General features: G+C 39.3%; 1 protein-coding gene across 1 annotated transcript in view; it reads left to right on the top strand.

Moving 5' to 3' along the window:
• LOC308092368 (uncharacterized protein) overlaps positions 1 to 17,380 on the top strand; it is a 55,918-nt gene extending 38,538 nt beyond the window's left edge. Inside the window, exons 24-40 of the mRNA XM_080438219.1 lie at positions 249 to 397; positions 501 to 573; positions 1,553 to 1,585; positions 2,551 to 2,856; positions 3,224 to 3,256; positions 3,351 to 3,650; positions 7,537 to 7,842; positions 10,694 to 10,726; positions 10,959 to 11,264; positions 11,357 to 11,674; positions 12,050 to 12,355; positions 12,452 to 12,751; positions 13,224 to 13,529; positions 13,623 to 13,922; positions 14,302 to 14,625; positions 14,809 to 14,900; positions 15,045 to 17,380. Of these exons, the coding sequence (XP_080294345.1) occupies positions 249 to 397; positions 501 to 573; positions 1,553 to 1,585; positions 2,551 to 2,856; positions 3,224 to 3,256; positions 3,351 to 3,650; positions 7,537 to 7,842; positions 10,694 to 10,726; positions 10,959 to 11,264; positions 11,357 to 11,674; positions 12,050 to 12,355; positions 12,452 to 12,751; positions 13,224 to 13,529; positions 13,623 to 13,922; positions 14,302 to 14,625; positions 14,809 to 14,900; positions 15,045 to 15,860 (4,301 nt within the window). The 3' untranslated portion in view covers positions 15,861 to 17,380. The remainder of the gene's footprint in view (positions 1 to 248; positions 398 to 500; positions 574 to 1,552; positions 1,586 to 2,550; positions 2,857 to 3,223; positions 3,257 to 3,350; positions 3,651 to 7,536; positions 7,843 to 10,693; positions 10,727 to 10,958; positions 11,265 to 11,356; positions 11,675 to 12,049; positions 12,356 to 12,451; positions 12,752 to 13,223; positions 13,530 to 13,622; positions 13,923 to 14,301; positions 14,626 to 14,808; positions 14,901 to 15,044) is intronic.
• Positions 17,381 to 27,078: the final 9,698 nt, after the last annotated feature.

Here is a 27,078-nt window from a genome sequence, read left to right as displayed (position 1 = left end):
TGTGATTTTCATGTTGCCATATTTGGTGTTTTATCAAAGCAATAAACCATGTGAGGACGTGGTTTACAGTGATTGTAGAACAGTTAGAGGGTTGTAGTCACTCTGCTCTGCATCGTTCCTAACAACACCTCATAGCTTTTCTAAACTCACATTAAAACACAGCCTGGTGTGGCTTATTGCTTTATTCTAACATATAGGTGTGTGTTCTCATGTTTGTTCCATGTGTGCATGTTTTCTCCACCCTGCAGTGGCCGGTCACCCGTGTCAGACCAACAATGGAGGCTGCAGTAACCTGTGTCTGCTCTCACCTGGAGGAGGCTACAAGTGTTCCTGTCCCGCCCACTTCTACTTGGCAGCTGATGGCAAGCAGTGCATGTCCAACTGCACTGCCAGCCAGGTGATTCACCTCGCCTTCACTTGTTACGCTGTTTGACTTTATGTCTCATGTCTGCTTCTGATACATACTGATTCTAAACATAACCCTCTGTCTCCCCCATCAGTTTGTTTGTAAAAATGAAAAGTGCATTCCGTTCTCGTGGAAATGTGACACGATAGACGACTGTGAGAACTGCTGTGAGTTGAGACCTCACGCACGCACGCGCACACACACGCACGGACACACACACATCGTTGGTACAGAACGATAGACAGTTGTGTGTTGTGTAACTTTAGAGAGTTGATGAAGCTACAGGAAGATTGTGGTCACTCGTAGCTTCAGTCAACAACCTACACAGTCTGCTTGTTATTTATGACAAACTGTCATTTAGTAGACACTTTTATCCGAAGCGACTTACAATAAGTGCATTCAACATAGGCAGGCAAGAAAACTACTAATCACCAGAAGTCTGAATAATAATAATAATAATAATAATAATAATAATACATTTTATTTGTAACGCACTTTATATTTGAAGCAAATCTCAAAGTGCTACAGGATTAAAAACATAAAAAGAAAGAGAAAACAACAATAATAATAAAACAGTGAAATGAATAACTTAACTAATAAAATCAAGTCAGCAGGCACAGTAGAAGTTTAAAAAGATAAAACAACTACATCTCTATCTATGCATTCTCTTCTAAAACAAGCAACTAAGAGTATAAGGTAAAAGTGCAATATATCAGCTACCTACTTTCTTAAACAGATGAGACAAATACGAAAATGAAATGATAGGAATCTAAATAAATAAATTATGTGTAATACAATTAGGTCAGTGAAGATCTCAACAGTTCAACTGATCATACTTTGGCATTATGCAGTAATTAAATTGTACAGAAAGTGACACAATTAATTGTATTTGCGCTATCAACAAACTATATTTCCTAAAACTGTTGTCAATACTGCAGTACATATTATTTTAATCTATTTTGATATAAATCATACATTTCATCATTAATTATCAGTCATTCCCAGCTTGTGAATATCAAATAAATATCATCAAACAGGTGAAACAAAGGATTTATTTCAACACATCAACAAGCTGCTGTATTGGTAGAGAGGATCCATGTTCTCTGTTACAGTGAAACTCATTTATTTGATGATTTTTCTCCTCAGCTCTCCAGGTTAAACCAACACACAACTCAACAGGTAAACAAAGATGAAAGAAGAACAACTGATCATAGATTACAGTGTTGGAATAAAATGATGTTGTAATTTTTCAAAAAATATATATATATTATTAATGCTTACTCTGTACAGAGTCTGATGATGTCAGGTTGATAGGAGGAAAAACAAATAACGCACATCCTCCGTTCTTTGGAGCTGAGCTTAAACTGTATGAACAGTGATACTGAAACAAAAATAGGGCTCGCAACTCACTTTGATGCTCCAAGTTTTATTCAAACAAACAGCAGATACAACGTTTCGAACCTAAGTACAGACCTTATTGCCTGTCTATTGATCAAATGAATAGTGTCTATTGTTTTTATTATATATTTTTTTTAATTTGTTTAAAAAATGATAATAACGTACATATATATATATATATATATATATATATATATATATATATATATATATATATATATATATATATATTTCATGTTAGTTAGACGTATATGAGCTCTAGAGGACGACATTGTTTCGTGTTAGTTAGACGTATATGAGCTCTAGAGGACGACACTGTTTCATGTTAGTTAGACGTATATGAGCTCTAGAGGAGGACATTGTTTCATGTTAATCACATTATTTTCTTTCTCTTAAGAGTATTGAAATATTAATTCAGTTTGTTTATGGGCTTATTGTTAAAAATGTATATTGTTGCGTATCTATTCATTTTAGGTAGTATTTAACATCTTTCTCTCTGTGTGTACAGAGGTACAGTTAAACAACTTGTATCTGATTTGTTTAAATTTCCATATGCATTCTTATAAGATTCATAAAACCGCTGTTGTTAAATTAATTAATATTTCAAATTATAATTAACACTGCATACGATGGGACGCTTTTGTTTTTTTATTTCTTCTAAATTATGTATTCATCTCTCTCTCTCTCTCTCTCTCTCTCTCTCTCTCTATATCTCTCTCTCTCTCTCTCTCTCTCTCTCTCTCCAGAGTCAGTGAGGTTGGTGAATGGGACTAGTGTGTGTTCAGGAAGAGTGGAGGTGAAGTCTAATCAGTCGTGGGTCTCAGTGTGTGAAGGTGACTTTGACCAGCAGGATGCAGAGGTGGTCTGTAGGGAGCTTGGCTGTGGGGCTCCTTCAGTCCTCCAGGGGGCGCTCTATGGAGAACTGGACACTCCAATGTGGTCCAAAGAGTTCCAGTGTGAAGGCAATGAGTCTGTTCTCCTGGACTGTAGAACCTCAGACTCAACTAGAAACACCAGCTCACCTAATAAGACTATTGAACTCACCTGCTCAGGTAAGAGACTTTAGGTTTGGATTATTACTTAGCAAAATATGATGTATTTTATAAAAATGCTGTATATGGTAACATTATTACAGTGAAGATATCTATATCTCTTAATTCAATTAATGTTGTTTGTTATAAACAAACCGTTTATTTTCATTCCTGTATACATTTTATTTTAATCTCTTTTTATATAAGTCATACATTTCATCATTCACTCATTCCCAGCCTTTGAATATCAAATAAATATCATCAAACAGGAGAATCAAAGGACAGCTTGTATTTTATTCCAACACATCAACAAGCTGCTGTATTGGTAGAGAGGATCCATGTTCTCTGTTAAAGTGAAACTCATTTATTTGATGATTTTTCTCCTCAGTTCTCCAGGTTAAACCAACACACAACTCAACAGGTAAACAAAGATGAAAGAAGAACAACTGATAATAGATTACAGTCTTGAAGGTATTTATTAATGTAATGCTTTTTACTGCTTATTTTCTGTACAGAGTCTGATGATGTCAGGCTGGTGGGAGGAACCAGTAACTGTAGTGGCATGCTGGAAATGAAACACCAGGGAGAGTGGAGACCATTGTTGGCTTGGTTTGACTGGAACAGGATGTCATCATCTGTAGTGTGTAGACAGCTGGACTGTGGCTTTGCTGTCTCAACAGAATGTACTTCTCTTTCTACACGTCAAGCTGGTTGGGTGATTCCATCTTCCTGTGTTGGCTCTGAGTCTTCACTGATGGAGTGTGGACCAGTAAAGTCTTATGATTCCACTGTCACACTGAAGGTGAACTGTTCAGGTAAAACAATTACTTCAACAATGACACTAATCTTTACACTCTCTTAATGACACTAATCTTTACACTCTCTTAATGACACTAATCTTTACACTCTCTTATATAATTGCCCTCTTAGTAGGGGGTACTAAGCACAAAAAATTGCCAAATCGTTACGCGGCGGATAAAAGCATGAAATTTGATACAGATGTCCCTTGGGTCATCCTAAAACATCCTAGAAGGGGTGCCCAAAAAAATCTTAAACAGGAAGTGACTTATGGACAAAATTCAAAATGGCCACCTAAACTGTTGACCGTTGACTCAAAAGACACCAAAAGAATCTCCAAAAAGCATAACATTTGGCACATATGTCCCTTGGGTCATCCTAAGACATCCTAGAAGGGGTGCCCAAAGGAATTTGAAACAGGAAGTGAGTTATTGACTAAATTGAAAATGGCCGCCTAGTGTTGTCGATTGACTCAAAAGACAACTAAAGAATCTCATAAAAGCATACAATTTGGCACACATGTCTTTTTGGTCATCCTAAGACATCCTAGAAGGGGTGCCCAAAGAAATCTTAAGCAGGAACTGAGTTATTGACAAAATTGAAAATGGCCGCCTACAGTGTTATCTATTGACTCAAAAGACAACTAAAGAATCTCATAAAAGCATACAATTTGGCATACATGTCCCTTGGGTCATCCCAAGACATCCCAGAAGGGGTGCCCAAAAAAATCTTAAACAGGAAGTGAGTCATTGACAAAATTGAAAATGACCGCCTACAGTGTTGTCGATTGACTCAAAAGACAACTAAAGAATCTCATAATGGCATACATGTCCCTTGGGTCATCCTAAGACATCCTAGAAGGGGTGCCTGAAATTATCTGAAACAGGAAGTGAGTTATTGACTAAATTGAAAATGGCTGTGTACAGTCTTGACAGATGATGCAAAAGACACTCATAAACAATAATCTCATAAAAGCATGAAATTTGGTACAAATGTCCCTTGGGTGATCTGAATGCATCCTAAGGGGTGCCAAAAAAAGTTTGAATAGTCTCTCAATGGAAAACACTCCTCCCACACGGGCTGCACTGCTACAATATTCAAATCGAGCAGCGAATCTAGCATTTGGTCCAGAAGCCTGAAAGCTATGCAATCTCTACCATCTCCTGACAAATAAATTAAAGTCGCTGATTCGTGGACACCTTTATGGACACTCTTGCCAGAGGCTGCTTAAGTTTGTAGAGAACTCAAGTGTGGCTGCAAAGCTGAGCCCTTCTGTTCGAGAAAGTGTAGATGCCGGGATGCTGGGTTACCTTGCAGAGCATTATGCCAATGTGCTGGTAATTGCGAAATGGCACACATGAATACATGTAGTTACTAAACACTAATCACAAAAAAACAGTAATGATCAAGAAGAAAATACATGAGAAGATAGAGTGTAAAACAAGCAAGAAGATGTAGAGTGCAAAATAAATAAGATGCAGAGAGTAAAATAAGAATATGCAGAGTAAGATAAGATGCAGAGTAAAATAAATGAGAATATGCAGAGAGTTAGATAAATAAAGAAGATTCAAAGAGTACAATAAAAAAATTATGCAGAAAGTAAAATAAATAAGTGATGTAGAAATGAAAACAGAAGGTAGACTACAAAATACGGCAAGTTATGCACTGCATAACCTGTCGTATTGAGTCTGCATAATATGCAGACTGCCATGGTCAACTGTTTAAACACTCAGCCATTTAGAATTTCTTCAACATGGTCCCTTCCTAAAAAGTTGAATAAACAAGCAAACAAATAAATAACCCCTTCTAGGATATATTAAGAAGCACTCAATGTACGTACCAAATTATACACTTTTATGACGTCCCCTTATGTTTTCTTTTGTGTCAACTGCTTTTAGGCGGTCACTTCCTGTTTAAAACCTTTTTGGGCACCCCTTGTAGGATGCGTTCAGATCACCCAAGGGACATTTGTACCACATTTCATGCTTTTATGAGATTCTGTAGGTATCTTGCATCATCTTTCAACACTGTAGGCGGCCATTTTCAATTTAGTCAATAACTCACTTCCTGTTTCAGATTATTTTTGGCACCCCTTCTAGGATGTGTTAGGATGACCCAAGGGACATATGTGCCAAATTGTATACTTTTTGGAGATTCTATAGGCTTTTTGAGTCAATCGCCAACACTGTAGGCGGCCATTTTCAATTTAGTCAATAACTCACTTCCTGTTGAAGACTTTTTTGGGCACCCCTTCTAGGATGTCTTAGGGATGACCCAAGGGACATGTGTGACACATTTTATACTTTTTGGAGATTCTTTAGTTGTCTTTTGAGTCAATCGACAACACTAGGCGGCCATTTTCAATTTGGTCAATAACTCACTTCCTGTTTCAGATTATTTTGGGCTCCCCTTCTAGGATGTCTTAGGATGACCCAAAGGACATGTGTGCCACATTTTATGCTTTTTGGAGATTATTTTGGTGTCTTTTGAGTCAACGGTCAACAGTTTAGGTGGCCATTTTGGATTTTGTCCATAACTCACTTCCTGTTTAAGATTTTTTTGGGCACCCCTTCTAGGATGTTTTAGGATGACCCAAGGGACATCTGTATCAAATTTCATGCTTTTATCCGCCGCGTAACGATTTTTCACTTAGTACCCCCTACTAAGGTGGCTAGGTGGCGGTGACGCGCTGCTGTTTAAATCTAACTCTATGGTTTCATGCATGGGTTGCCTTGTAAGCTTATTATAAGTGACTTTGGGCTTGTTTTTAAAGTATAGTTCATTTTTAGATTTTAGATTTTATTATTGTTTTAAACAGTACTCAAACATGTACATGTCAAATTATTGTCTTTCTCCGCAGACCATCTGAATTAAAAGATATATATATATATATTCCAAATATTATTTCACTATTTCTTTTCAAGATCTTTTTGAAAATAGCAGATCTACAAGCTCACTGTGAGCTTGTAGATCGGCTATTTTCAAATAGCCAATAATATACTGTTTAAAGCAATGGTTCTCAAACTTTTTCTTGTCAAGGACCCCCAAAAATGATATGTATTTGGCCGCGGACTCCATCTCAAATATTTTGTTCCACGGACCCAGAAACAAAGATTTGAGCTACAAATGTTCGCTTAAAAAATATATATATTCAAAGGTTTGCAAAAATGTTCAAGATTTTCATAGCGCAGCTATTTTTGAGTAGCCAAAGTATGAAAAGGTTAAAGTGGTAAAAATTATTGCTCATGTAGCCTAGTCGCTTCTTTCATAGAACTGGCTGCTTATTTCTCTCACAACATCTGGCAACATCAAACGTTGTGCCGTTTCCTCTGCTGTATGTGTCTACATGGAGACGGGACGTGCAGCGTTCTCAAAGTTCTCCACCCTGGAAGGTGGTTTCACTTTGTTGCGTTTTCAACCCCTGATAACACCGTTGTCGTCTAAACGGACGGCACATCTGACACTTTATTTTGCCGTTTTCTGTAGAGACCGTCCTCGTGTAAACGGCACCTTAATCTGCATGTCTTTGTGCCTTTAAAAGTTGTGTCATTATCAAGAATTATGCATTTAAAACGTGCCATTTCGTTTCATCTGACGTTCACAATTGATTCAGTCCATTTAAAATAGTGATTAGACACGTTTACAGAGCTCCATTTGTTATTTAAAGTTTATTTTACTAGATGAATACATATTGAGTCACATGACTGGATAGTAGAGCAGATAAGGTCTACTCTATGTTTAGACTTAATAGAGTATGTAGAGTTCCAGATGCATTCTTTAAAGATTCATGTATCCTCTGTTGTGGTTTAATGCATTTACCTTTTAAATCATAATGCTTACTCTCTCGCCATACTACGCAATACATCTCTCCATTTCCCTCTCTCCCTCTCTCTCTCTCTCCAGAGTCAGTGAGGTTGGTGAATGGGACTAGTGTGTGTTCAGGCAGAGTGGAGGTGAAGTCTAATCAGTCGTGGGTCTCAGTGTGTGAAGGTGACTTTGACCAGCAGGATGCAGAGGTGGTCTGCAGGGAGCTTGGCTGTGGGGCTCCTTCAGTCCTCCAGGGGGCGCTCTATGGAGAAGTGGAGGGTCCAATGTGGACCAAAGAGTTCCAGTGTGAAGGCAGTGAATCTGTTCTCCTGGACTGCAGAACCTCAAACTCAACTAGAAACACCAGCTCACCTGACAAGACTATTGAACTCACCTGCTCAGGTAAAAGACAAACTATATCTTTGGATTATTACTTACCAAAATATGAACTATTATGTGATATGAATCTAAGGCTATATCCACACGGAGACGTTTTTAGGTGAAACCGCATAAGTTTTTAATCGTTTGCACGTTTTGGCCACACGGAGCCGGCGTTTTAGGTCCGCAATACGCTTATTTTTGAAAACGGGTCCCAGAGTGAATAAATCTGAAAACGCCACCCTTGCGTCTCCGTGTGTACAACCAAATACGGCAATACGCATCTTTCCTGAACCGATGACGCTATAGCTCCACCTCTCGCTTAAACCCGCCCCCCCCACGTCCCCCCACCCCCCGAAGACGCCACCCTTGCGTCTCCGTGTGTACAACCAAATACGCATCTTTCCTGAAACGATGACGCTATAGCTCCACCTCTCGCTTAACCCGCACGCGCCGAGCACCCCACCCCCCCCCCCTGCATGCGTCCCCCGAATCCCCCCCCCCCCACCCCGCATGCGCCGCCGCCCCCCCCCCCCCCCCCCCCCCCCCCCCAACAAGAAACACCCCGACCCCGTCAGCATTGCGTTCGTACTACTTAACGCGCGATGGGGCTTTTACAGCGCTGCTCCTACCCCTCAGCAACAAGTGGACATGGAGTAAATGTACTTAGTTACTTTCCGCTTAGTTACTTTCACGTGCATACAAATGAGCCATGCGGTCTTATAAGAATGAAAACAAACGCCTTGCTGTTGCTTGCCATGGATCACATGACGGTCGTCTGTTACGACGATCATGGATTAACTTCAACCTGGTGTTTGCACTTTCTCCATTTATAACCCGTTCATCTACATAAACGTTCATATTTCTAATATTAAGTGCTGACCCTATGGCCACGGATGTTACAATTATGTATGGGCCCGCATAAGTACACCTATCCTCCGTATTGTTCAATAAAAATCATTTTAATCCGATTGGTGGCCATTCGAATTTTCTCCATTGGCTTGCATTTACGCGACCCTACCGGTTGGGAGGAGTATTGCACTCTAATACATTATAACTCTATGAGAAAATAGCTGCCGATCGGATTAAAATGCTTTTTATTGAACAATACGGAAGATACGGGTACTTATACCCACTCGAAGTGAATTTTAACATCCATGGCCATGAGTTAAGCACTTTATATTTGAAATCTGAACGTTTATGTAGATGTACGGGTTGTAAATAGAGAAAGTACAAACACCAGGTTGAATTCAGCCAGGACGCTAGTGACGACGGTCGCAACCTAGCTGATGCATCTCGACAGTGGTGGAAAAAGTACTCAAATGTTTTACTTGAGTAAAAGTATCAATACTGCAATATAGATCCGGACTTTTACCAATATAGGTAAAAGTCCGGAATTCAAAATGTACTTGAGTAAAAGTACAAAAGTATTGGCATAAAAATGTACTTAAAGTACCAAAAGTAAAAGTACTAATTATGCAGAATGTCCCATTTCAAGTTTTAAATTTATTTTGAAAATAGCCGATCTACAAGGTGTCGCGATGCAACGCATTGTGAGCTTGTACAACGGTTATTTTCAAATGGCCGAAATGTATGTAGGGCTGAAGTGGTTAATGTATGTTTTGTAATAATAATGAAAATAGCCTATACAAAGTAACTAGTAACTAAAGTTTTCAAATAGTTGTAGTGGAGTAAAAGTATAATATTTGCCTCTGAGATGTAGTGGAGTAGAAGCAAAAGTGCTGAAATTTGGAAATACTCCAGTAAAGTAAAAGTACCTCAAAATTGTACTTAAGTACAGTACTTAAGTAAATGTATTTAGTTACTTTACACCACTGCATCTCGACTATAGTCGACCAGTGGGTCAAATTAATTTGGGTGGAAGAAGTACTCGGATATTTTACTTAAGTAAAAGTAGCAATACCACAATATAAAAATACTCTGTTACAAGTAAAAGGCCTGTGCTCAAAATGTTACTTGAGTTCAATCAAAGTAAAAGTACAAAAGTATTGGCATCAAAATATACTTAAAGTACTGAAATGTTTGAAAATAGCTGATCTACAAGCTCACAATGCGTCGCGATGCGCGTTGTGAGCTTGTAGATCGGCTATTTTTAAATAGTCTATGTAAAATAGGGCAAATAAATAAATATAAATGTTTTATAATGTCATGATTATATCTGCAAAGTCACTAGTATTAACTAAAGTGTTCAAATAATTGTAGTGGAGTAAAAGTACAATATTTTCCTCTGAGATGTAGTGGAGTAGAAGTAAAAGTATTGGAATTTGGAAATACTTGAGTAAAGTGAAAAATACCTCAATTGTACTTAAGTACAGTACTTGAGTAAATGTACTTAGTAACTTTCCTCCACAGCACCACTCACAGGCCAGGCATATATACTACAGCGTTTTCAGTTTGTGGCGTTTTCAGTGGTTTCGTGTGGACACACACATTTCTTGAGACGATTCTGTGTGTACGGTAAACTTTTTGAAAACGACTCTGTGACATTTTTAAAACGTCTCCGTGTGGATATGGCCTAAAAGTGCCGCATACATTTGTAATAAGATTAGGAGAGTGAATAAATCTTTATATCCAAATTCAAGTCAGTGCATTGTATTATCTCTTGGCATGATGCAGTAATTAGAATCACAGACGGTGACACAATTAAGTTAAGTTATTTGCAATCATCAAACAAATAGTTAATTTATATTTGTGAATACAACTTATTTTCATCAATACATATAATCAAATAGGAGAATCAAAGGACATCTTGTCCTGTATTTCAACACATCAACAAGCTGCTGTATTGGTAAAGAGGATCCATGTACTCTGTTACAGTGAAACTCATTTATTTGATGATTTATTTTCTCCTCAGCTCTCCAGATTACACCAACACACAACTCAACAGGTAAACAAAGATGAAAGAAGAACAACTGATTGTTTACAATGCTTTCATGTAGTAATCATGTATCCTCTGTGGTGGTTTAGTAATGTAATCTTTTAAGTAATCATTATTTCTCTCTCACAATACTTTGAGCGAGACGGGATGCTATTGTTTCTCATTTATTCTAAACATTCTCTCTCTCTCTCTCTCTCTCTCTCTCTCTCTCTCTCTCTCTCTCACACTCTTCCCCCCCCAGAGTCAGTGAGGTTGGTGAATGGGACTAGTGTGTGTTCAGGCAGGGTGGAGGTGAAGTCTAATCAGTCGTGGGTCTCAGTGTGTGAAGGTGACTTTGACCAGCAGGATGCAGAGGTGGTCTGTAGGGAGCTTGACTGTGGGGCTCCTTCAGTCCTCCAGGGGGCGCTCTCTGAAGAAGTTGACACTCCAATGTGGACAAAAGAGTTCCAGTGTGAAGGCAACGAGTCTTTTTTCCAGGACTGTGGAACCTCAAACTCAACTAGTAACACCAGCTCACCTAACAAGACTGTTGAACTCACCTGTTTGGGTAAAAGATGAGCTACTTTCTTGCTTTGGATTAATATTCTATAATACAAGTCATTGCATTGCATTAATGTTTACTCTATTGACTCTTTACAGTGAATAATAATATCAGGTTGGTGGGAGGAGTCAGTAATTGTACTGGCAAACTGGAGACGAAACACCAGGGAGAATGGAGGCCAGTGGATGGTGGGTTTCACTGGAACCTGAAGTCATCATCTGTGGTGTGTAGACAGCTGGACTGTGGCTCTGCTGTTTCAACAGAAAGGAGTTCTGGTTTTACACATCAACCTGTATGGAGAATTACACCTTACTGTGCTGGTTCTGAGTCTTCACTGAGCGACTGTGTCATAATGGAGACTTTTGGTATCAAACGGAAAGGTTTGATTACAGGCAGACCCACAGTGATCTGTTCAGGTAAAGAAAAACAATGACAACTATCTTTACAGTCACTCATTTTATCTGTCTGTCTGTATTTCCCTCTCCATCTGTCCGTTTGTTTTTTGTGTCTTCCTATCCATTCATCAGTCTATTAGTATGCCTGTGTTCATGCGTGTTCATGTGTGCATACACGCGTGGGTGCATTTGTGTGCGTGCGCACACGCTTGTGTATGTGTTTGTGTGTGTATGACTATTGTTATTTGTCTTTCTCTGTGTGTATTTAGGGGTTCGGTAAAAATACTTGACTCTGATATGTTAAGATTTCAAAATGCATCCATAATGGATTAATATATTTTCAATAGTGGAAAAATAAAATTATCTTTTAATTTCTCTCACTCTCTCTCTCCACAGAGTCAGTGAGGTTGGTGAATGGGACTAGTGTTTGTTCAGGCAGAGTGGAGGTGAAGTCTAATCAGTCGTGGGTCTCAGTGTATGAAGGTGACTTTGACCAGCAGGATGCACAGGTGGTCTGTAGGCAGCTTGGCTGTGGGGCTCCTTCAGTCCTCCACGGGGCGCTCTATGGAGAAGTAAACACTCCAGTGTGGACCGAAGACTTCCAGTGTGAAGGTAATGAGTCTGTTCTCCTGGACTGTAGAACCTCAGACTCAACTAGAAACACCAGCTCACCTGACAAGACTGTTGAACTCACTTGCTCAGGTAAAAGGCAAACTACACTTTAGGTTTGAGTTATAGTTTTATAATGAACATAATAGTTTTGGGGTTTTTTTTATGTTTACTTTCTTGTCTCTACAGAGTCTGATGATATAAGGTTGGTTGAAGGAACCAGTAATTGTGCTGGTCTACTGGAGATGAAACACCAGGGAGAATGGAGACCAGTGGATGGTTGGTCTGCCTGGAACCTGAAGTCATCATCTGTAGTGTGTAGACAGCTGGACTGTGGCTCTGCTGTTTCAACAGAAAGGAGTTCTGGTTCTACACATAAACCTATGTGGAGGATTACATCTTCCTGTGTTGGGTCTGAGTCTTCACTGAGGGAGTGTGGAACACAGATGTCTGCTACTTCCTTGTACATACTGGAGGTGATCTGTTCAGGTAACAAACTACTACTTCAGCAACAGTAATATTTACAGGTTGTTTCACAGCCACAGGAAGTAGGGGTGCTGAGGGTACGGCCGCAACCCCAGCCCTGGGTGCTGCACCCCCAGCCCTGGGTGTTTCAACCCCACGACTGTAACCCCAGGAGGTTCAGAACTAAATATGAATGTGTTCATTTTTACTGTGTATATTGTTTTGTTGTGATGCAACAATATTGTCATTATCGTGATATCACAATAACAAATATATCTCAATATTATTGTGGGTCTCTGACGGAAACTTCCTCCGGGTGTTCAGGGCGAGAATTGTGTTGTTTTGTTTGAACAGCAGTAATGAGAGTGTAAAAGCCTCTGCTTTGTAGTGAGTAATCTGTAAAGTCTGATTGTTAATATCGCTGATAATCATGTTTTTATCATCAAAGTGTAAGACTTGAAATGTTCTCCCTCCCTCCCTCCCTCCCTCCCCCCAGATTCAGTGAGGTTGGTGAATGGGACTAGTGTGTGTTCAGGCAGAGTGGAGGTGAAGTCTAATCAGTCATGGGTCTCAGTGTATGAAGGTGACTTTGACCAGCAGGATGCAGAGGTGGTCTGTAGGCAGCTTGGCTATGGAGCTCATTCAGTCCTCCAGGGGGCGCTCTATGGAGAAGTGAACACTTCAATGTGGACCAAAAAGTTCCAGTGTGAAGGCAACGAGTCTGTTCTCCTGGACTGTAGAATCTCAGACTCAACTAGAAACAACAGCTCACCTAACAAGACTGTTGAACTCACCTGCTTAGGTAAAAGACAAACTATATTTTTAGTTTGGATAATTTTCAAATGCAATTAATATTACTTTTTTCTTTAATTTTTACTCTCTTCACCCTGTACAGAGTCTGCTGATGTCAGGTTAGTGGGAGGAACCAGTAATTGCATTGGTATACTGGAGATGAAACACCAGGGAGAGTGGAGACCAGTGGATGGTTGGTCTGACTGGAACCTGAAGTCATCATCTGTAGTGTGTAGACAGCTGGACTGTGGCTCTGCTTTTTCAAGAAAGTGGAACTCTGGTTTTACGCGTGAACCTGTTTGGTGGATTTCATCTTCCTGTGTTGGGTCCGAGTCTTCACTGAGAGAGTGTGGAACAAAGGTTTCTGGTAATTCCACTGCCAGACTGGAGGTGATCTGTTCAGGTAAAACAGTCTAATGTATTTTGTTTGCACATTCACTTCAGTTGTAGGATAAATTAGGACTTAAATACATGCACTACTTTCATTACATTTGGCCAATAACTTTTGATTCGAAATGTGATTTCATTTTGAGAAAAGACAAACATACACATTATTCTTGATAAATGAGCTCATGAATGTAAATCTGGACCTGAGTCTGTATGTTGTCAATATTGTCCTCAGTTTAGAATCAGAAACAATGAGTCATCTGTAGGTTTAGAGCCAATAATTTGTATAATGAACTTATATCCAATATTTTGATCTTTGTCTCACTTGACCTTATTGCCATTGACTCTCTCTGTGTAACTATGTTGCTTCAGTCAATCACCTCTGAATGTTACAGATCTGCCGTTTAATCCAAACATCACCTCCTCTTTGAACGGGGTTTCTGAGGGCCAGCATCAGGGGCCACAGGTGATGGAGGGTTACATCTTCTCCATCAGCTGCTCCGTCCAGCCACAGTACCCAGGAGGATCCTTCCACCTCACCTTCACTGGATCCAACACAACACACAACTACACCCAGCCAGCTGTCAATCACTCTGCCAACTTCCTGTTTCCTGTAGCAAACCACACCCACCAAGGGAATTACAGCTGTATTTATCACATCAATGTTTACTCAAATGACTTCTACTATAAGAGCCAGTTCCTCTCTGTCACTGTCACAGGTAACCAGAATTACATTGACTTTTCAAGTCACAATGTGAAACTCAATCAAGTAAATTACATAAAGCAGGATTGAATCTGACATGAATTAACACAAGTTAAATAATGACATCAAATACACTTTTTAATGAGAGTTTATCCTTATGTTCATAATGTTTGATGTTGTATAATATTTTCTCTCACAGCTTCTCATCTGACATCTAACATCCTCAAAGTTACAGTCGTAATGCTGCTGCTGTTGGCGGTGATAAGCTATGTCCTCTATCGTGTCTGGAAGGTAATGTATACGTCTTTATTCAATCTTTATTCATCTTCATTCAATACCAGACCAAAATATAAGTTAAGTAGTTCCACTGTTTGTATTGAAGAGAACCTGATCTGATCCAGTAAGATCAAGATGTGTGCTGATGTGTTTCTCCAGGCCACCAGAAGGCAGAGGGCAGAAGTGGAGACCAGAGTTTATTATAATGTAGGACGGGAGAACGTTGAGGTGGTTTATTATAACGCTGTTGGTTCCGATGCTGAAGCTGGACCCAGTGAAGAGACAGAATACCACCAGTATGAAGAGATAAACCTCCAAGGAAGGTCTGAAGCTGGACCCAGTGCAGAGACAGAATACGACCAGTATGACGACATAGATCTACCAGGAGGGTCTGAAGCTGGACCCAGTGAAGAGACAGAATACGACCAGTATGACGACATAGATCTACCAGGAGGGTCTGAAGCTGGACCCGGCGAAGAGACAGAATACGACCAGTATGACGACATAGATCTACCAGGAGGGTCTGAAGCTGGACCCGGCGAAGAGACAGAATACGACCAGTATGACGACATAGATCTACCAGGAGGGTCTGAAGCTGGACCCGGCGAAGAGACAGAATACGACCAGTATGACGACATAGATCTACCAGGAAGGTCTGAAGCTGGACCCAGTGAAGAGACAGAATACGACCAGTATGACGACATAGATCTGCCAGGAGGGTCTGAAGCTGGACCCAGTGAAGAGACAGAATACGACCAGTATGACGACATAGATCTACCAGGAGGGTCTGAAGCTGGACCCAGTGAAGAGACAGAATACCACCAGTATGATGACATAGATCTACCAGGAGGGTCTGAAGCTGGACCCAGTGAAGAGACAGAATACCACCAGTATGACGACATAGATCTACCAGGAGGGTCTGAAGCTGGACCAAGTGAAGAACCAGGACACCACGTGTATGAGGTGGATCTCTAAGGAGTTCATGTCACATCCATCACATAACTGTCCATCACCTCATTCAAGGTTTGAACATTTACACTGAACTGTAAATGTACCAGAAAGACCAAGTGAGGTTTAGAAGAGGCAGATAAAGTCTTCAGTGAAAACATTCATGAGGATACAAGTCAGAAAACAATGACACCTACAGGGAACAAGAGCTCTGTGTTTGAAGATCAGATCACATTGGACCGTGTCTGTCTTCACCCTCATGATGTTTCATCAAGTCATTATAACTATCAGTAATTAGTTATCAATAAATGCATCTATTGATCCTACTGTACACAATGAATGTCTATGCAGCCCAGGTGTTTGTGTCATTGTTCATTAGTCATTCAGGTCTGTCACAGATTGTCACAGTGTGAACCATCAGAGTCTGAGCTACACAACTATTGATGTAAATACATTTGTTTCTATTGAAACAATAGAATGTGGAGATGTGTTAATACATTATATATAGATGATTGATATAATTAACTTCTTACTTTTAGATGTTTAAGTATTCATTATGTTTAACACTGCTTTTGAGGATCTGTTAATAATAAGGTAGCATCATTATTTTATAGTTTTTTTGTTTTTGTTTTTTAAATTTTTATCCCACTATTTGTGTAACCCATTTTTTCACCCAGTGCTAATTGCCTAAGCTTGTAATCCTGGTCGCTACTCTCCCTCTGCCAGCCTGGGGAGAGCCCCGAACTGAGCTCATGCTTCCTTCAATGCATGAGGAGTGAGCAGGCCGCTTCTTATCACCTGACAGGTGACATTTTATTGTTAATTACAGTCATGCATTATGCCTGTCTTTTTTATATTGGGAAAATTTGCTGTTTGATTGCTGTTTTTAAACAAGGCTTATTATGAACAATTCATCTTAATGTTGTTATTGGATAATGCAAGGGGCGTTCCTGTGGCCAAGTTGCTATTTTGTGCCACCATCTTTATCCCTAAAACACCTGTGCTACCCCTTACATTATGCATAGGTGTGGTTTGGACGCCTCATTAATAACACCAATCAGCGTGCCAGGTGTCATTGGCTTTAAGTGTTTAGAGGCAGCACCAGCTGCCTTGTGCGTAATTAACGGGTAGCACTTAATGCCAACGCATAGCGCAAAATAGGGCCCTCAATGTATATTAATATGTTCTTATTTTTATTTTGTTATCCTTTTATGTTCTATGTAACATCATCTGGGTTGATTTCTCGTTTTGAACTTGGTCCATTATGGATGAGCCTATAAGATCCATCCAACCATTCAAACCATTATGGATGAGCCTATAGGATCCATCCAGCCATTCAAACCATTATGGATGAGCCTATACTATAGGATCCATTGTGTGTTTTCAGAAGCAGAAGGACCTGAATGCTTCTTAATGATGTAAAGTTCACTGTTGATTTGTCATCTGACAGCAGTGTTCAACACTTACATTCATACAATATGTTATGTTTGATGTTTAATCTTTGTTACCTTAAGAAAATAAAAGTCAATAAAGATGAAACTGCTGAAGTGTTCCTCTCCTAAATGTGTTGTGTGTAGTAAGGACGTTGTCATGGTTACCATGAACACAAACAAATCCAACAGGTTTTCAATAGTTTCATAACAGCAGGAGACGCACAACATTTACAACAAGCATGTGATGAAAGATGATCAATGAATGACTCGTCCAGGCCTGGAATTTAATTAATGTTAGCTCATTCACTGCCAGAACTTTTTTATTTTTGCGTTTGACAAACTGCCAGAGATTTTTCATAGAAAAAGAAAGTACTCAGGAGCCAAGATACAAAATGTTTAAGTTTTAAGTTAACAAGGAAGTGGATTGGAGTCTAGATCTTCAACAAATCATATCTCCTTGGTCTTTAGGTTAAAAATTTAATAAATAAATAAGAAAAAAAAAAAAGAAAAAAAAAATTGAAAAAATTAAAAGTCGTTTTAGTCGTTCTTGGCAGTGGGGGCTTAAAGGACAAAAGTCGTTTTAGTCGTTCTAGGCAGTGAATGAGTTAGGGGCAAGGCCACTTGGCCTTTGGTGTTGTAATTTTTTTTAGGGCACAAAGGCCAAATGCCAGGGCAGGAAGGCCATACAAAAAGGGGGAGAGGGGGACCTTGTTGAGGGCCATCCAATCTCTGTACGCCCAAAGTGAGAGTTTTACCAAAAGTAAACAACTGTCTGCCAACGACTTGAAAAAAATGTGCTACTGCTGCTAATTAACAATAATGCATTGCACCTGTGCTGCCCCACTGAACCGGGGAATATACCAGATCCTTTTGTCAAGATAGGGGGATACAAGTGAGAATATAATACCTTGTGAAAGCCATCATTTTGTTCTAATTTGCATTTGTAGTTATTTTACAGTAATTTAATAACAGAATAATCAATGCTGTAGACCCTGGAGCCAAGATATGGCAGCTTCCATACTTTGCTATAGAGACACACCGGGAGTACAACATTTACGCCCACTATTGAGACAGTGCACCCACGCGAGGTCCGTTAGAACGATGTACTGCCGCTGTCAATGCAATGTCTATGAGAGGCATCGTAAAATACTGTAATTTCACTGGTTGACTACTGAGGCTGTAGTGTTTTTTTTTGTGGTCTAACAAAGTGTCCCATTTGTTTTATTTGTCCTTTTTAATGTGACATAGTCTACCTGCCATCTCAATATACAACCCACAATATACTATAATATACTCCATCTGTGTGTCAAAAGTTCTAGTATCTGAAATCTAAAGTTTATGTGGTCGCATATGGTATATACATCCGCATCCCTTAAGGTTTTAAATACCCAGATCTCATATATAATTTTTAAAGGCTATTTATTTTGGACAATTATCCAAACAGCATCTTGCAAGATTATTTGTATATTAATACTAACCTGGAGAATTCACTAAGTAGTTGAAAATGTCGGGATATGTCACTCCTTCAGTTAGTTGGTTATTTCCCCAACTTACATTCAGGCAAGTTAATACAACAACAGTAAACCCACACGTTTTAATTCTTCATGTACCGTAGGAGCTCCGCGGTAGGTAGAACATTAATAGAAGCTTATGAGATGTTCAAAATATAGACATGAACAAAGTCAGTCGGGATTGGGATGAGAATTCTCCTCTTCAAGGTCGGCGCTCGTAAAGACAGTGATGTCTGATGACAGTGATTGTCTGTCTGCCGTCTCCCCTCTGCTGTGTTAACATTATGGGTAGTCTGGGAGGCATTGCGTCGGAGCTTGGACAGCAGGGGCGCGGCCACTGCGTTGTGATTCAAATCAACAGCCAATGAAGAAAAGGGGGCGGGATCCACATGCAGTGGGTGCTACATCTAAATAGGATCGACGGGAAGCAATTTCCCCTTGAGAAATTGCGGCCGCCATTGTTGTGTACTGCTGTTTGCCTCTCGTCGGACTTTTTAGACGAGTCAGACCGGTAAGAGGCGTGTCCGCTCAGATTCTGAGCGTAAGCTACATCCCGCCCACAAATACCAGGGCTCTGGCCCAGAAGTTCCTCGCCAGAGCAGGCGAAAACTTCTGGGAACTCAGATTACATTATGGGTAACCCATTAAAGGGACAAATTAAATGTGAAACATGAACTATTAAGAAAACAAGAAGATATGTTGATAAAGACACTATGCATTTGGAAACATATTTGTATCCAACTCTATGTCGTCCAGTTCATGTAGGATCATTTTAAAAGTAGGCTAACTCTCATATTCCTCTCATAGATACATACAAGTATTTAACATTTTTAGTTACTTTGAAGATATACATTATTACATTATAAAACATACATTAACCACTTTAGCCCTATTTTATACATAGGCTATGAAAATAGCCGGTGTACAAGCTCACAACGCGTCGCATCGCGATGCGTTGTGAGCTTGTAGATCTGCTATTTTCAAACATATTAGTACTTTTACTTTTGGCACTTTAAGTACATTTTGATACCAATACTTTACCAAGATCCAAGATCTGCTATTTTCAAATGGACGAAATGTATAATAGGGCTGAAGTGGTTAATGTATGTTTTGTAATAATAATACAAATCTACAAAGTAACTAGTAACTAAAGGTATCTAATAATTGTAGTGGAGTAAAAGTACAATATTTGCCTCTGAGATGTAAAGTAAAGTACTAATACCTCAACATTTTACTTACGTACAGTACTTAAGTAAATGTACTTAGTTACTTTACACCACTGCAGGAGAGTAAAACAACAAAAACATGTGTGTAGTAAAATGTTTATTGTAACAAATAACACTGTCTACAGCTCCTGTGGTACAATGGGTTAAGATAAGTTAAGTTAACAATGGTTAAAGTTAATTTATTCCTTCATATGTTCTGGTTTGTTGACATGTTTAGATTGTAAACACCCATGTCAAAGGTCAGTCATAATTTCCTACAAACATTACAGCTTGGTGTTTGATCATTTCATTCATCTGAAACATTTCACAAGTCCTCTGATTTAAAGGAGAGATCCACCCTTCAACGGTATTTGCTTTGATGTGTCGCTAATCACTCACCAACATACCAGGGGCAGTTGATTTGTTTCATAGAAGCCCCTGTTGTCCATTGTGGAGACCCCTCCCACCGGCAGAATGGGAGTATGTGTAACAACGAAACTCGCCTATTTTAGCAGCTCCAAACTTCGTTTTTCTCTCACGAATCCCCTCTATGCAGTGTCCTGTTACTCTCACATGCACTGTTTGTCACTTAATGTATGAGAGGAGGGGGAGCGCTACACGCGAAATCTCGCGAGAGTTCACGCATCAGAGCCGCTCTGTACGAAACGGCAGCTCATGTGTGACAAACAGTGCATGTGAGAGTGCCAGGACAGGAGCTGCTAAAATAGGCGAGTTTCGTTGCTACACATACTCCCATTCTGCCGGTGGGAGGGGTCTCCACAATGGACAACAGGGGCTTCTATATGAAACAAATCAACTGCCCCTGGTAAGTTGGTTGAGTGATTAGCGGCACATCAAAGCAAATACCGTTCAAGAGTTGATCTCTCCTTTAAAATGTCCTAAATGTCACAGTATTTAAGAACATCTTAATGAAGTGACTTTTATACATGTTTCTAAAACAAGAACCTCAACTTGCATCAGTGGAGAAAAAAAGAGATTTGAGTGAGATTTGATTAAGAAAAAGTGTCAAGTTGAATAAAGAACAACGAACATCTCTGTTAAAGGAATACTTCACCCAAAACAGTGACTATCGATGACAATGACTCTCCCCACGAAGCCTTGAATTCATGGAGATTCTTTTAGTTATTGTCTCATTCCTGAGACAATAATACCATATTTACCGTGTCTGCTGTGGTAAGGAGAACAATACTAAACTATATAAAATAATAATATAAAGTCTCACAGCGTTCATCACTGATGATTCAGGTTCAAAAAACATGTTTTAAATATAGTTTTGCTCTCGTTCAGATTGCTCTCCTATTAACTTCAATGGGTTAAATATTAGATTATTGTCTCAGGAATGAGACGACAACAACTAAACAATCTCCATGAATTCAAGGCTTCATGGGGTGATTGATCATGTTTAACGCATTTAGACCTGGAACGCATCTGTGTCACTTTAGATTTCTTTGGCTGTTCAAAAATAGCAGATCTACAAGCTCATAGCGCGGCACTCGCGCTATGAGCTTGTAGATCTGCTATTTTTGAATAGCCAAAGAAATCTAAAGTGACACAAAATCAAGAAAAAACTTGACTTTATTATTATTTATTTATTTTCAAAAAAATGTTTTTTTAGAAAACAATTTTTAAGAATCGCCTCAGGTCTTAATGGGTTAAAGTATAAAGGCATACATTACATTACATTACATTACATTACATTACATTACATTACATTACATTACATATACACATCCTCTCTGTGGTTCATGAACATGGAGACTTCACCTCCATCAACTCATAAACCAGCACTTAGTTATTTACTGTTGAGGCACGTTTTGTTTCCCCATACGTGTTGTCACTGACCTTTAGGCTGTGTGTGAAGGTCAGTAAAGGTCACTGTGCGTCCCCCCACAACGTCAAGGCACGTCGCCCAGAGAACGCTTCCAAACTGCCCAGTTAAAAACATGTCAGCTCTAAAGTTCTCAACGGGCCTGAAACTTAAAGGTTTAATGACATTCACTTTTACACCACATTCAAAGTCTTTGTCCTGGTCCTTCAAAAGTGTACAAAAAGTTTTAAGTGAAAATTCCATTCCAGTGATCCATGGCAGGTGTTTTTCTCTCACATTTCTAAAGCCTTTTCAACTGCAATGAAAAAAATAAATCTTTGCCTGCGGGTGTCGCTGGTGAGGGATTTTGCCTGTCAATCATCGCCTCTGCTCTGCCCCCCCCAAAGGAAAGGATAGGGGAGGGGCGAGGAGGAGAGTGGGCGGGATTAATCGACTGTGACCTCACTGTCGAAGGGCCAAGCTCAGATTACTTTTCAGCCTAATTATTCAGAAAACCCCAGACCACAGAAAATCCACTGAATGTTCTAAGTTCAGGTTTTTTGGGTGTAATTGAGGTCATAAAACCCCAAATAAAACATTGAAAATAAAAAAAGTGAAAATGAATGTCGTGATACCTTTAAGGCCGTTCCAGATATAATGGCCAAAACATCGTGAAAACGGCCACTTTCGCCGGTTTCGATCGCCGATTTTTCGATTGAGTTTTGGCCATTGTCGCCCCGTTTCTTCTTTCAAGAACACGGGCCAGGAAGGTCAGACGGCGACAAACACACCCACTGCCATGTCCGTCGTCCTTACCGTCAGGCCACTAGGGGCAGTAGAAATCTCTTTCTTTATTTTTTTTATTTTTTCTTCACGGAACCAGAGGCTCGGTCCGGCTTGACTAATTAGCATAGATTTAGGCCCAAAAAACGTTAGGTCGGGCAGGGTCGGGTTCGGGCCAAATTTGAGAACTCTAGTCAGCTCTCAGCAGCAAGCACACATGAGCACCAGATAAATGCTCAGCGTCTCTTCAGTCACGCTGCTGAGGTTTAAAAAAAAAAAAAAAAAAAAAACGTGGCGTTTCCCATTTGTAAACAATTCAAAACAAACACTATACGCTGAGAGAAAAAAACGTCTAGATCAGTAGTTCTCAAATGTTGGGTTCTGGGACCCCTCTGTGTCCCCTTGGGGGGGGGGGGGGGTCTAACAGGTCTGTAAATGTGTACAAATGGTTAAGGGAAGATCTTGAAATGTAAAAAGAGAACCACAGGTGTAGGAGAGGTGGACACGGCAGTGACGGTGCCCTAAAGGTCTGTTCAGCACCCTGAAGGTCAGTTCAGCACCCTAAAAGGTTAGTTCAGCACCCTAAAGGTCTGTTCAGCACCCTAAAAGGTCAGTTCAGCACCCTAAAGGTCAGTTCAGCACCCTAAAGGTCAGTTCACGGTTGGCTTGTTACAGCTTGGCATCAAGAGGTTCAAGTCCCGCTGGGGTCTAAAAAAAACATCGTTTTTCATCGATTATAATTTTTCAGCGTTGATATCTGACCGCCTCATGGACAAACAGAACTAAATAAATTCACGTAGACAAACTACAAATAAATAGCGATTAGGCATCATCATCATCATCATCAGAAGGCTTTGGTCTTGGAACAGCACTTGATGAGGTTTCCATTCAGAAGACGGCTGGTGGGTTGGTTGATGCGGGGGGTCTTCATTCAGCCCACCTGCCACTGGAGTGAGAAGACACACAGTGTTCATTTCGTCGACTACCTTTTTTCACTGACGAAAACTATTAAATAAAAACTAAATAAAAACTAAGCTATGATGCAGAGCTGCCAAGTCTCACCCTTTGAGAGTGAGAGTCACGCAATCTAACCTCTTCTCACGCCTCACGCCACACTTGCCATTTCTCACGCTTTTGTCCCCCTCTCACAGCAAAAATAAAAATAAAATAGCCTAGGGTATAAAATAGGGCTAAAGTGGTTAAAGTATGTTTTATAATGTAATCATTTATATCTACAAAGTAACTAGTAACTAAAGTGTTCAAATTGTACTGGAGTAAAAGTACAATATTTGCCTCTGAGATGTAGTGGAGTAGAAGGAAAACTGTTGGACAAATGTTACTTAAGACAGTACTTAAGTAAATGTACTAAGTTACTTTCCACCACTGGATATAAATGTTGTGTTGGATTACAAGGCTCGTGTTATGTGTCCTTTATTACATAGGCAACGGACGAGTGTTGATGAAGCCTGCTCTGTTAGTTAAGAAATGGCAGATCTACATAAAGCTCATAGTGCCGCACTATGAGCTTGTAGATCTGCCATTTCTTTTGAAAAATCTTTGAATCTTAGATTTGCTATTATGATATATGAATAGCCCAGAGAAATAAATAAAAAAGACACTGATGCGTTCCCGGTCTTAACCCATTTCGGGCGGGAAACCCTATTTGTAACTATACCTTTCAGGACGGGAACCCCTTTTGGGGTTCCTGTTGCTATGTACAGTATATAGCAACATACATTTGTTGTAATTTTTTAATGTATGTATTTGAAGTTTTTTTTCAGAAACCTTAAGTCAGGATTTAGAAGGTGTTTTTAGAATGGGCCTCAGGTCTAAATGGGATAAAGGGATAAGCGTGTGACTAACCTTCAACCCCCCGCCTCCAGAGGGCGACGGTGTCAGAGCCTGTTTCTCAACGTCCTCTTGTTTCTTTCTCTTCCTCTCAACCGCTTCTGGGTTTTTGACTCCCCGGTATGTTGTCTGGAACAAATACCACAAAATACAACAAAACAAAATAAACAACAGTTAGTTATTACAGTTAGAGTTATTTTAAACACTTAAAGTCCCTACATATAACTTCATGGGACGAACAATAGCGTAAATAGCAGCTCTACATGCTCACGACGCCTCGCAAATGCAACGCCTCGTGAGCTTGTATATGAGACACAGACCGAGTAGATTTTTTCCCCATCATTTTATAATGAGCATATAGTGAAGATGGGTGAAGTCGTCCTTTAAGTAGAGGTCAGATTAAAATGATTCATGTTTTAAAACCAACATTAATGTTTACAGTCATTTACTGTATATGATCTGCAGATGCTCTCCTTTATATCCCTGGGGGTAAAATCAAACCATAAACACGTTTTCCATTATGACATATTTCTGTTACAGCCAAACCTGAAGACTTAGGTCTCAGTTTAAGGCAGCTGTTCTCAAAGTGGGGTGTGGGGACCCCCAGGGGGTCGTCGGCCAAAATAAGGGATACATTAATCACTTAAGGCACATGTGGATTTGTTATTTTCCATGGGGGTATTATATGCTATTTCCGAAAATGTTTGAGAACCACTGCTTCAGGGCAGAATGAGTTTTATGGCCCCATTATGAGTGTTTTAACTGAGTCAGTGTTGAATGGCCCCGGGCATGGGGACAGAGGAGAGGAGGGTTGACCTCCACCCAATCCTTGAGATTCAAGCATTGTGAGTTTGTAGATCTGGTATTTTCAAATGGCCGAAATGTATATGGCTGAAGTGGGTAATGTATGTTTTATGATAATAATCAAAATCTACAAAGTAACTAACTAATGTTTTCAAACAATTAGTGGAGTAAAAGTACAATAGGCCTATTTGTCTCTGAGATGTAGAAATATTTCAAATAATTGTAGTAGAGTAAAAAGTGCAATATTTGCCTCTGAGATGTAGTGGAGTAGAAATCTACAAGCTCACAAGGGCAAGGCCAATGCGATATTTGAAATTCAAAATGTACTTTTTCCTTTCCTAGAAGTCAAAAAGTACAATATTGTAAAAATAAAATGCAGCGGAGTGAAAGTCATAATAAGTATCCACAAATGTAAATATTAAAGTAAAGTACAGATACTCAAAACATTTACTTAAGTACAATACTCAAGTAAAAGTACTTAGTTACTGTCTCAGCTGTGGTCCTTCCCTAACAGAGGGTAATAATAAGAAGAGCACTGCTGCCACCTACAGGAGATTGTATATATTGCAGCAGAAATAAATCAGCTGCTTACTGATTCAGGTCTGACATTCTGACAATCAGTCTCTGACATTCAGTTTTCCTCCAAGTTGGCAGTGGTGGAAGAAATACTCACATGTTTTACTTAAGTAAAATACCACAATGTAGAAATACTCTGTATACTCAGTGAGTTCAGTGTTAAAAATGTACTTGTTAAAAAAGTACAATAGTATTCGCATTAAAATATACTTAATTGCTGAAAATAAAAGTACTTATTTTGCAGCATGTCCCATTTCACAAGTTTCCAAATGTATAAAAATGCTTTGAAATTAGCAGATCTACTATCTGCTTGTAGATCGGCTATTTTCAAATAGCCTAAGTATGCATATAGTGGTTAATGTTTTGTAATAATCAAAATCTACAAGTACAATATTTGCCTCTGAGATGTAGTGGAGTAGAAGTAAAAGTATAGTAGCCTAGATTGGAAATAGTAGAAAAAAATCCTCAAAAGTGTACTTAAAACTTAAAAATTCTGTATCTCGGCTCCTGAGTACTTTTTTTTTCAATGAAAAATCTCTGGCAGGCTACAGCTAAAAATCTGAAATAATTCTGGCAGTCAATGTGTTAAGTACAGTACTTGAGTAAATGTACTTAGTTACTTAGTTACACCAGCTGTTGAGTCATACAAACATTTCCAAAACTGAAATCTAAACTTGAAAAAAGTCTTTATTCAAAGAAAAATCTACCTTAAAGATGCAGATTTTCAACACACAATTTTCAATACAGTTTGACAGAACAGTAGTCTCTGAAGCCACACAACTATTCATCAATCTTCTAATGCTACATACAATGCTTAATGTTTTTCAAGCCAAAAAAAACTTTATAGCTGAGAGAGAAAACAGGGACCACCCCTACATATTGTATAAATTATGTTGTATATTAAACTTTTTTTGTTTTGTTTTTGAGAAAACCTTCCATGCAGCAACTTGATAAGAGGCTTTCGAAGCAAACTCACCATATTTGTACAATATTTTGTATAAAATTATTAAATATGTCTTTATATATTCATATCTTCCCAGTGCAATCTTTGTTTTCAAAGCCTAAAAGGCCAAACATAAATGTAATTTGTATTCATATGTTACAATGTTCCAATGCCAAAAACACGAGTATATTAATTGCAAACATTTTTATGACAATTAATCGTCAAGATGACACTAAAACGTCATCATGACAGATCTAATAACAATGCCCACTTTAATGTCAATTCAGTATCTACTCCATCCATAGTATTTAGAT

This window comes from Gymnoscopelus braueri (assembly GCF_963280865.1).
Source record: "Gymnoscopelus braueri genome assembly, chromosome: 9".
In the NCBI taxonomy this organism is placed as follows: domain Eukaryota; kingdom Metazoa; phylum Chordata; class Actinopteri; order Myctophiformes; family Myctophidae; genus Gymnoscopelus; species Gymnoscopelus braueri.
Note: the sequence above shows the minus strand (reverse complement) of the source record. Positions and strands in the feature narration are given on the sequence as shown.